We start from the raw sequence: 12,310 nt of genomic DNA on the forward strand, positions 1-12,310 counted from the left end.
GTCTAATTATGATAGAAGCATGTCAAATGTAATACATACAATATCTACTCCTAAAAAAGGCATCTATGTACTGCATGTTGCCCTCGTTGTTGAAATGATTGGCATAATGTACAGTATAATAAACCTATAACAAGGTATAGGTACATAGCTTGATGTTTTAAATATACTTACAGTAGCTACCGTAAATATGCTAATATCACACACAAAACATACATCCATAATCAATTGAAATATATGTTCCATAACTGACATATACAATATGCATGTACGTTTAGGATGTGTCAATAAAACATATGAGACCAAGGGCAACAGGAAAAGGAGGAGCTGAGGTGAGTAAAGGAAGAACAAAAGTGAAATGAAGCAAAGAAACGTAACATAAAGACAAACGCAAGAGGCAGAGGGCAGAGGTGTGATTAAGTGGACAGGGACTTCTGGTCCATATGTTCCTACAGGACAATGTCTCTCTCTCTCTCTCTCTCTCCCTCCTTTATCAACATGTATATTTCTTTCCCTAACTCCTCAACTCTTCAGAGTCTTTGTTTCACATGTCCACTTGTTAACTCTGTCCTGAGTTGATTGAATGAAAGGTTTCTAGGTGTTGTTTAAAACAGATCCAAGCATTCAGACACACTCCCACTGAAAAACACGTTGAATAAAATATAGCTACACGTCAGGCCTGGCAACAGAAACCCAAGGCACATGCACACACGCACTAATTGATAAGTCAAGTGCACTGCCCGTGAAAACCTCCTCCATGCGGATACAGATGTAGAGTTACTGTATCCATCCATAGCCTGGGGGCATTAAATAGCTGAAAGCCACTGAGCCTTGCACTTTTACTCTGGCCTATATTAAAGCTGCTTTTCTGCTGTCTGTTCTTCACTCACACACACACACACACACACACACACACACACACACACACACACACACACACACACACACACACACACACACACACACACACACACACACACACACACACACACACACACACCTTACAAGAACAGCACTGGAGAACTAATTCCCAATGATTCTCAGCGAGGGTACAGGGGAAGAGAGGAAACGAAAAGGGGGAAAAACAAAAAGATAAAAACAAGAGGAGGAGGAAGAAGAGGAGGCATATCAAGGTAAAGGAAACAGAGGTAAAGAAAGCAGTATAGAATATGTGGGTAAATAATTAGCAGGACTAACATGGCGTTACTGGTAGCTGTGGTAGAAACGTCAGCCGACGAGATAACTCCGCACTTGGCACATTTGAGCGTCATATTGTACAGTGGTACTGTCATCTGACTGCAAAGTAGTCAAATTAACACACGTTGTAACATAATACACACAGATACAAACGCACACATACACACACACACACTTACAGTCAGAGTGAGTCACAGTTCCCTCTCTCTCTCTAGCTCTCTCTCTCTCTCAGGGCTACGGGGTATGTGTGGGGGCTGAGCCGGACAAGATACACAACCACATGGGTGGATATGTCACTAAGGGTTGATTTATTCCTCAATGATTTATCACTGCTCCTACTATGTGAACACAACAAACATATAGGGGATCCTAACCAACACAGAGTGAGTGGGATAATCAAGTCAACAAAGGCACTATTGCATTCCAACTATTCTAATCATCTTGAGTCTGTGCAGAAAAGTGCCGTGACACTGTTGCACATGATGTAGCTCAAACTAGTGATTCAAAATATGATTCATCAGTGGTTAAGGTAGCCTAGCGGTTCAGAGGTTGGGCCAGTAACCGAAAGGTTGCTGGTTCGAATCCCTGAGCTGACTAGGTGAAATCTGCCAGTGTGCCCTTGAGCAAGGCACTTAACCCTAATTACTCCTGTAAGTCACTCTGGATAAGAGTGTCTGCTAAATGACCACAATGTAAAAAGAGAGATACATGTGTAACTTGTGCAGGTCTGATTCTTATTGGCCAGGCCAGGCACCTGTATGTACAATGGCATGAATACACATTATATTTCCCTTCTTCATCTTATTATTCACATTGTTGAATGCATTTACGTGCATTCAACTAAATAATTATGGTATTCTTATAAATGAATAATGCAAATGTCTAATTAGAGACACTTCATGTGCGTATTGATGCTTTGCGTCTCAACTGCGTTGTTTATTTAGCTTTCTAAATGTAATTGCTGGGAATATTTTCACCCCTGGTTATTTCTCCCTACGCCTCACTGGTCAGACTGATTACTTTATACAGGCATTACTGAACACCCTGCTAAGGCTCTCATGCACACACACACACGTACACACACACATACACACACAAAGTAACACTCAAACACATGCCCGCACGCACAAACAATGAACTATGAACTCAAAGTAGTGAGTCATGACAGGCCTCTTAGCCTATATCTCCAATTAACAAATTACGTCGGTTCATTACCAGGTGTATATATGTGAATGTGTGTACGTATGAGTGTGTGTTTCTGCATGGCTGTATTAAAACAACACAAAGGATAGACAATGAATTCTAAAGATTTCCTGAGAAGCTGTTTCTCCACTGGTACTGTAATCCACGAATACTGTAGAGAATCATCACAGTTCCCATCTAGCAGTCTATTTCTGTGTCACCCCACTTCTCCAGTGTCTGTGCTGTCATCTAATCTCCTCTCATCACATCACAAAGCCCAGTGTGGCTGTGGCCTGCGTCTCTCTGCCTGGATGCCTGGCTGGAAGTAAGAGGCACAGTACAATCTCTACAATGCCTCTTCATCATGGATGACATACTGTCTGAGAAATAATACAGCAATAATATACGAGAAGGTATGTGATTACTTAGATTACTATCAGGACGTGATGAAACAATAAACTGTCCATCCATACTTCAACACAATGGCTTGAAAGCTGCTTCGTTACATTAAAATATTCCCACAAGAAACACACATCTAGAAGAAACAGAGTTCGAGAAAAACAGTGTCACAAAATGGCCGCTCACAAAACAACAATTAAACCATTGATTCCATATAGCCGCTGGACAGATGGAATAAAAATCGCATTATAAGAAATTTCATTTCAAGTAAAAGGGCAATTCAACCAATCCCCCCCCCCCCTTCTGCCATAGGCAGTGATATTAAAAAGCAATCAGTAGCTTTTGAAATAAAACACCATTTCCCTTGTCTTTATGATGTGTAGACGACAGAGAGAGTTCAGTGAGAGAGAATGAAGCTGAGTAGGAAACATCCATATCCACAGGGACACATAGGCCTGCTCAAATAAAATCCAGGTCTTCAATCAAACAAGCAATACTCTTCAGCTAAATGCTCACTTCATTGTTCTGTCTCACATGGGTAGAAGAGATTAGATAGGTGATATCCTGTGGTTCCCAGTCGACAAACAAGGGTACAAAGCTTACCCAGTTTACTGGCATTTCTTTCACTTGGATCGTCCACTCTGTAACAATTGGCACTTTTTTCCAGTGAGTCTGGGAGGAGCCAGTCTGTATAGTGATAACTAGGGTTAAAGAAACTGAACAGCAACCTGCTAACACAGTCCTAAGACTTCCTGGAATGAGGAACGAAGAAACAGTACACCCCAGCAGCTCTGCCTGGATGGCTTTACAGTTGGCCTTTCCTCTTCTCTCCTGTCTTGTCCTCTACTCTCCTGTCTGTTTCCATTTTCCCATCCAATTAGCCTCTAATTTTAGGGGTGGAGAAAAGCAAGAGAGAGCCTCACCAGGCAGCGAGGGTACCTCTAAATCTCTGAGATATGAGAGAGCGGAGCCACAGTACGCCGTGCCTAATTAGGCGCACCATCTAACAATCATTAATTATCTTGATTAAACATGTTAGGTATTGAAAGGCATGCGAGGGGGCAAAGAGACTAACACCCTTCTGTTTTCCACGTATCCACTCTGCAGTGCCACCCTGCCCCCTCCCCATAGTCCCTCCACCCCTCAGTCCACGTATCCACTCTGCAGTGCCACCCTGCCCCCTCCCCATAGTCCCTCCACCCCTCAGTCCACGTATCCACTCTGCAGTACCACCCTGCCCACTCCCCATAGTCCCTCCACCCCTCAGTCCACGTATCCACTCTGCAGTACCACCCTGCCCCCTCCCCATAGTCCCTCCACCCCTCAGTCCACGTATCCACTCTGCAGTGCCACCCTGCCCCCTCCCCATAGTCCCTCCTCCCCTCAGTCCACATATGCTTAATCTGATCCTTGAGAAGGCTATCAGGAGCAGAGGGGGCCCAAACAATGAGAATAATATCAGAGAATACCAATGTATCCTACTGTGTTGTGTATGCATCCAGTCTTCTGGTGCCACCTCTGCCCCCTCTCCCCTCGGTCCAGGCATCACTGATAGCCCAGTGGTCTGCTGCGCAACATCGGTGTAAAACAACCCTTCAACAACCCCCCAGTACCCACTGTGTAATCGAATGCTCACAAACACACAGGCCAAAGCACACACTCACACATCTAAATACACACAAACATACACACACCCTTTCATATACTACTCTGTGCCATGTCCTATACTGCTGTCAGTATTCATTCTGTATATTAGTAATGTGACTACTTTGAACAGAACTATGGATCACAACCGTGTTCTAGATTTTGCACTGCAGTTTATATTTCTAGTTATTCTATACATCGAGTGCTTGTCTAGCTGGTTTTAGATGGAAGCTGGGATATTGACAGCAGGGAAAGAGATTCTACAATTATACTAGTAGGGGAGTGTGAGGAGGGGATATTAAGCCAATCAGAGTGTGAGGAGGGGATATTAAGCCAATCAGAGAGCGCTACTGCCAGGGGGAGGAGATTTAGTGGGTGGGCCATGAGCAGGGCTGATAGCCAATACAAATCAACAACAGTGGGAGGGGCAGATGTTTTACCGAATCAGTGACGAGGTGGAAAGGGGGAGCTGAGATTGAGGTGTTCCTGATTGGAGAGGAGGAGCCCTGAGTGAGAGAGAGGGGGGATTCTGTGCAAACTCAAAGAGAACGTTTCAGACAGCAAAAAACAAACTTGTACAGTTCAAGAATAGATCATTGCAGAGAGAGGCAAACATGTTGTTCAGAGAAAATAAATACATAAATAAACAACAATACAGTTGGATGTGCTAACGATGGCCAATGAGGGCACAGAACAGCAGCCTGCGAGAAGGGGGGAGCAGGGGTCACCAAGAGGTCAAAGGTCAACCCTGGGGTTATATAGGGACTAAAGGTCATGACCTCTCACAACTTTGAACTGCACATGCTACTGTCTGTATTAAGTAGCAGTAGTAAGTATAAACAAAGCAGCCTTTAAGACAAGTATACATGGTTGAAGAAGGTTGAAAACCTCTCATCCCGTCTCAGCAGGAACTTGGCTGTAGTAAAACCCCATCTCCAACACAACAGATGTATCAGATGGAGTTTCATACTATAGTGAGTAGCCTTTTTAACAAACACAACAGAAAATAAACCAATTTCTATGGACATAGAGACAGCATTAGCGGTGTACAATAAATCAAACACATGACATTATCTCTGAGGTCTCTACTCTATACCCATAGGGCCCCTGCTCCCCTTCCCTATAAAACAATCAACGAAACAAAAAAAGAGAAAGATGGATATACAGAAATGTACATTATACAGCAACACCTGCAAATTAAGAGAAGCTGAGTGAATGTGTAAGAGCAACATACAGTATATGGCAGAGAATAATGAAACCAATATGATAGCCATGAGATGAGCACTGATGCGCCATCTTGTTTCTTAATGGGAGGGTCCGATAACCACTCCAATCTTCCCTTTTCTTATATCTCCCTCCCCACCCTCCCTCGCTCCTCTATTCTTCTATCCCTCTCTGTCAGACCTCATCCTCTACAAATCTTCCAATCATTGATCACTGTCTGCCTTATAAAAACATCCACATATTCATTTCAATATCTGCTCCTTTTTATTTCCCCACTCTCACCTCTCTCTCTCTCTCTCTGCTCTCGCTATATCTCTCCTCCCTCCCTCTCTCTCTGCTCTCAATATATCTCTCCTCCCTCTCTCTCTCTCTCTGCTCTCATTATCTCTCCTCCCGCACTCTCTTTCTCTCTCTCCCTCTCTCCTTTTGTCTGTGCTCTTATTCCCCAACTGTTATCTCCCGTTTCTAAATTCTGTCCTCCAAAAAAAATAACTCAAAAAATAACTCTGCGTCCTAAACGTGAGAGCCAATGGCATCGCTAGCCCCGCCCCCAAGCGTATGCCCCCAGGCTGGTTATTGGTGGACCAGTGAGATGGATGTGTGGTAGGATAAGGCATACCCTGCCCTCTCCTTCAGTTTCATATCAGTAATGCCGTCTTTGGACACCAGTTTGTTAAATACGAGAATCCCGATAACCATGTTAACCTGTCAGAGAGAAAAGAGAGATGTGAACAAAGCAGCCAGATACAGAGAAAAACTCTTAGTCATTCAGACCATATAGCTACAACCACTCTGTCAGTCTGACATGGGATTACAGAAATGATTATGATGCATGCATGTGAATTATGTCAGTCCCACACATAAAGAGAGTAGCTTTACATATCAAACCTACAGTATATACAATACCTTTCAAAAGTTTGGGCTCACTTAGAAATGTCCTTGTTCTTGAAAGAAAAGCAAATATTCTGTCCATTAAAATAACATCAAATTGATCAGAAATGCAGTGTAGACATTGTTAATGTTCTAAATGACTATTGTAGCTGGAAACGGCTGATTTTTAATGGGATATCTACATAGGCGTACAGAGGCCCATTATCAGCAACCATCACTCCTGTGTTTCAATGGCACGTTGTGTTACCTAATCCAAGTTTATCATTTTAAAAGGCTAATTGATCATTAGAAAACCCTTTTGCAATTATGTTAGCACAGCTGAAAACTGTTGTCCTGATTAAAGAAGCAATAAAACTGGCCTTCTTCAGACTAGTTGAGTATCTGGAGCATCAGCGTTTGTGAAAAGTCTACATTGTATTTCTGATCAATTTGATGTTATTTTAAAGGACAAAAATGTGCTTTTCTTTCAAAAACAAGGACATTTCTAAGTGACCCCAAACTTTTGAACGGTAGTGTATATAAAGTTCTAACTGCTAAGTCAAGGTAATAACATGTAGTTAGACAAGTGGTAGCAATCTGCACATAGGGTCCATTGATGACTATACATGGTTGATGAAGATGTTAGTTAGGATAATGTACAATCTATTGACTGGCTATAACCAATATTGTTGTTGTATGTTGACTACATTAAGCCAAAATGGTAAGTTCATGGTTAGGGCAAGATAAGCGTTACAGTATCTTACATATTTCTGTGGCTAAATGTTCATCTAAGATCAGTAAAGCAACAAAGGTTTCTCAGACAAATAGTGGCTGAGACAGAGAGATAGGAAGTACCAAGACTACAGCGGCAGCCGGTCCCACAAACGCATAAAGCAGACCACCTTCCAGAGACAGCCAGCAGCTGAGAGAGAAAGAAGAAGAGAGGGAGGAGGAGGAAAGGAAAAAGTCAGGAAGAGAGAGTGACACCCAGGGCAGGTGAGAAGGAAGGAGAAAGAGAGATGAAAAGAAAGAAAGATGGCATGAGAAAAAAAGGATGGAGAAAAATAGATCCATGAAGAGAAAAAAGATGGTGTAAGAAAGAGAGAAAAGGAGGGAGGGGTAGAGCAAGGTGAGGAAGAGTTCAAGTCAGATACCAGCACTCAATTCACACAAATACAACCCCCACGTATAAGGATTCTGTATCACATGTCTTAAATGCTCTTTAAACAGTTAGCTAATCCAATATGGAAAGGTTAAGAAGAAGAGAGTTCTGGAGGTATACAGGTGTACAGAAAGAAAGATACAGAGGGAGAGAGACAGAATTACACTTGTCTAGAAAAAGGGAGACACACAGCAACAATATCAGGGATAGCAGACTCACTAGTTGACGGTGCCATATCCCTTAGCTTTGGTGAAACCCACAGAGACTGCCACAACCAGAGCCGGTAGACCTGAGGAGGAGGAGGGAGAAGGGTCAGTACTGGGTAGGGATGAGACGGACACACAGATGGACAGACAGAGAAACAGATAAAACTGATCCCCCCCCTGCCCCCAGCATCCTCACCCCAGCACCCCCCTCCCCCCTGCCCCCAGCATCCTCACCCCAGCACCCCCCTCCCCCCCTGCCCCCAGCATCCTCACCCCAGCCCCCCCCCTGCCCCCAGCATCCTCACCCCAGCCCCCCCCCCCCCTGCCCCCAGCATCCTCACCCCAGCCCCCCCTCCCCCCCTGCCCCCAGCATCCTCACCCCAGCCCCCCCCCCCCTGCCCCCAGCATCCTCACCCCAGCCCCCCCCCCCTCCCCCCTGCCCCCAGCATCCTCACCCCAGCCCAGACACAGGAATCGCTTGCGGATGATGCGGTTCCTCAGCCGGCCAGTCACGGCCATGTATGACTGCCACGCCTCTGTCAGAACCCAACAGAACGACGACAGGAAGAAGAAATGCAGGAAAGCAGCGACCAGCGTGCAGATCACCTGAGAGAGGGAGAGAACACATGATAGGAAGAGAAGGACAGAGAATGAGGGAGAAACAAGGGGTTGGAGAAAGAAGGAGAGCGTGAAGGGGGTTGAAAGAGGGAACAGGGAAGAGAAGAAGAGACAGAGAGATGTGAGTAAAGCATCTTTACAAGACCTTGAGAGAGTACGTGGTAAGATACAGCTTGTTCATTGGCTCTTACCTTGTTCCGTGTCTGTGTCTGACCAATGAGGATGAGGGCGTTTGAGGAGATGATGGAGAGGCAGAAGTTGATGAGGATGACGGAGCGCTCGGAGCGAATGTACCTGAGGAGAGACAACATGTTGAGGGGTCCACACCTTTCCCAATTAACCGTCAACCATCAACAACCACACCCATACTTCCTTCACTTAAACGGTTTAAAAGCTCTAGCCTTTTTACACTATCAAGCCAACCTGAACAGCACTATGCTGGCTCAGATTTAGTCCACTTTGTCCTTTCCAGCACGGTTCAAGCAACTATGGTGGATGTGTAACCAAACCAGCCTAGCACAGGTCAGCTGGGCATAGTAACTACTCAGATATCACTAGAAACAAAAGACCAGAGTCAATGTGTTCTCACCTCCAGACCGACACATAGATGATGATGAGGAGCAGCAAGGTGAGAGAGGAGACTCCACAGCCCACCATCAGCGTCACAGAGGGAAGCTGCATTTTATCCATGTTCTGCAGGAGACGCACATACAGTCAACACACAGACTGTTAGGACTGTAAAGAAATGTAAAGAAGCTGTCTTCTCCTTTTTGGAGCAGATTCTTTCTTCCACTCTCCTGGTTCATGACTGCAAAGCTAAAACAGCCACACACACAGGACCCCCCCCCCCCCACACACACACACACACACACAGACATGCGCAGTGCCGTGTACAGAGGTAGGTATATCTGGTATCTGATAAAGAGAGCAGGGAGCTGGAGAGAGGCTGGCAGACAGGCTGCTGTTTGGGCCTTGGCTGGATATGGAGAGCAAGGTGACTCCAAGGTGAATCACCACACAGATTCTTAGCTGAAGGCCATGAAGCACATTTTGACAGATTATATTGTCAGACGTGAAGTCTGATTCAGCCAGATTCAAACGTTCTACTATGAAACACAGCAAGATAATTGAAACCTCCTCCTGTAAAAGCATCGACAACAACAGATCGCCGTCTCCATGTTCCCGCAGCAGCCATTATCTTAGTTGCCATGGTGATGCAGGATGTCGGTACGGTAGCGTGGCAGCAGAAGCAGTGAGGGAAGGAAGGCTGCAGCAACCCACTGACCCTGTGGCTGCTTTATGCATCTCACTGGTGTGTGTGTCTATGTGTGTATTTCGGACACAATTCCCAGACTTGACTCATACATGCTTAGCAGCACTGACTGACGGGTGTTCCCTGCTGTGGCCTGAACAGAGTGAAAGCATCTAGCTGGCAGACAGTGTATCTATCTGAGGGAGTAGTGCAGCCAGCAGGCTCCCATGCATGTCATCCTGGGCACTGGCATGTCGCTCTCCCAACGCAGGCCAGGCGTGTGTGTTGACTGCGTTCCTCAATATACCATCATGTGCTCTACACAGCAGTACTAACAGCGAGCCATATCCAACATGTGGGTGTGAACTGTAGACTAGAGGATGTTCAAGAGGCCCATGTTCAGGAGTGTTGCTTAATGAAGTCTGCTTACTCTAGAAGACTAGCTTGATTAAACGTGTCATGTGTTCCAAAAGGAAACATGTTCTAAGGGCAGCTGTCTTTGCTAAGGTTTGCTAGATTTGGTGTTGGGGGGTGGATGTAGGTGAATGGGTCTGATGGGAAGGGATAGGGACGGAGGGTCGCGGTGCAGGGGGGGTTGAGGTGGTGTTGGGGTAGCTAGAGGTGAGATGCAGGTGGAAGGGAGAGAGCCAGTCTTATGACAGGGATATGGGGGAGATGAGGGGGGGGCGTCTATTCTATGGTTGTGCATTCCACCCTCAAGCAGAAGATAATTGGAGTTTATAGTCTGTCTTGTTTCCAGGTTTGATGTGTGCTAGAGGGACAAATTAATTAAATCCTTTGATTAATCTGCACTGCAGTGAGTTCCCCTCTCTCTCTCTCTGTCTGAAGGAAAAAGATTACGAGTGCAGCCGAATGGAACAATGTCCGCTGAGACCGAGTAACTTTTACAGCCCTCTCTGTCTCCACTAATGGCAGCGCAAGGATGTGGGATGTGAATCGCGTACAGTGCAATCGCCTAGTGAGACAGACAGAGACTTCCCATCCGGAAGAAGCTACGTTATCCCAGAGTTGACCTAAAACTGCCTTCAGAAAGGGAGCATATACGTTTGTCAAGACAACAATGGCTAAATAGTGATCTTGATTTGTTGGTTGCAGTCCTGTATCAATGCAGATATACAGGTATACATACAGTATCATAGTGTTAACAGCTATCCAACACCGTCAAGACTTTCTAGGAATCACCATGGAGACAGTAGTTCAATGATACCTAGCCTGGGTGTGTCTAGTTTGTAGAGTCAGACTTTGGCTTTGATCATGACCTTCCACTGAACTCTGTATCTGACTGCATGGGACTCAAACCCAAGTAGGATTGATAGCATCTAAAGAAACATAAATCCATGAATGAGTACTGGTGTAGCTACAGCATGAGGAACAGTCTCTCTGATATAATGGGAAACACAAAGCTGTTCTGTGGTTCTGTTGAGTTATGTTTTTTATTTATTTATTTTTATTTTTATTTATTTTATTTCACCTTTATTTAACCAGGTAGGCAAGTTGAGAACAAGTTCTCATTTACAATTGTGACCTGGCCAAGATAAAGCAAAGCAGTTCGACACATACAACAACACAGAGTTACACATGGAGTAAAACAAACATACAGTCAATAATACAGTAGAAAAATTAGTCTATATACAATGTGAGCAAATAAGGTGAGATAAGGGAGGTAAAGGCAAAAAAGGCCATGGTGGCAAAGTAAATACAATATAGCAAGTAAAACACTGGAATGGTAGATTTGTAGTGGAAGAAAGTGCAAAGTAGAAATAGAAATAATGGGGTGCAAAGGAGCAAAATAAATAAATAAATACAGTAGGGGAAGAGGTAGTTGTTTGGGCTAAATTATAGATGGGCTACGTACAGGTGCAGTGATCTGTGAGCTGATCTGAGAGATGGTGCTTAAAGCTAGTGAGGGAGATAAGTGTTTCCAGTTTCAGAGATTTTTGTAGTTCGTTCCAGTCATTGGCAGCAGAGAACTGGAAGCAGAGACGGCCAAAGGAGGAATTGGCTTTGGGGGTGACCAGAGAGATATACCTGCTGGAGCGCGTGCTACAGGTGGATGCTGCTATGGTGACCAGTGAGCTGAGATACGGGGGACTTTACCTAGCAGGGTCTTGTAGATGACCTGGCTCCAGGTTTGGCAACGAGGATGAAGCGAGGGCCAGCCAACGAGAGTGTACAGGTCGCAGTGGTGGGTAGTATATGGGGCTTTGGTGACAAAACGGAAGGCACTGTGATAGACTGCATCCAGTTTATTGAGTAGGTATTGGAGGCTATTTTGTAAATGACATCGCCGAAGTCAAGGATCGGTAGGATGGTCAGTTTTACGAGGGTATGTTTGGCAGCATGAGTTAAGGATGCTTTGTTGCGAAATAGGAAGCTAATTCTAGATTTAACTTTGGATTGGAGATGTTTGATGTGAGTCTGGAAGGAGAGTTTACAGTCTAACCAGACACCTAGGTATTTGTAGTTGTCCACATATTCTAAGTCAGAACCGTCCAGAGTAGTGATGCTGGACGGGCGGGCAGGTGCGGGCAGCGATCG

General features: G+C 44.9%; 1 protein-coding gene across 6 annotated transcripts in view; it reads right to left on the reverse strand.

The window, feature by feature from the left end:
* The window catches only part of LOC106579424 (adhesion G protein-coupled receptor B1), a 114,530-nt gene that overhangs the window by 7,001 nt on the left and 95,219 nt on the right, over positions 1-12,310 (reverse strand). For 3 of the 6 annotated variants that reach the window (XM_045701561.2, XM_045701565.2, XM_045701555.2), the window contains exons 20-26: positions 9,089-9,192; positions 8,691-8,793; positions 8,337-8,487; positions 7,895-7,964; positions 7,369-7,435; positions 6,263-6,348; positions 1,195-1,293 (exon numbers count right to left, since the gene is read on the reverse strand). In XM_045701561.2, coding sequence (XP_045557517.1) covers positions 1,195-1,293; positions 6,263-6,348; positions 7,369-7,435; positions 7,895-7,964; positions 8,337-8,487; positions 8,691-8,793; positions 9,089-9,192 — 680 coding nt within the window. Of the gene's footprint in view, positions 1-1,194; positions 1,294-4,859; positions 4,926-6,262; positions 6,349-7,368; positions 7,436-7,894; positions 7,965-8,336; positions 8,488-8,690; positions 8,794-9,088; positions 9,193-12,310 lie in introns of all 6 variants that reach the window. The other 3 variants (XM_045701575.2, XM_045701573.2, XM_045701571.2) reach the window with 2 other exon arrangements.

Source organism: Salmo salar, chromosome 02, assembly GCF_965601325.2.
Source record: "Salmo salar chromosome 02, fSalSal1, whole genome shotgun sequence".
In the NCBI taxonomy this organism is placed as follows: domain Eukaryota; kingdom Metazoa; phylum Chordata; class Actinopteri; order Salmoniformes; family Salmonidae; genus Salmo; species Salmo salar.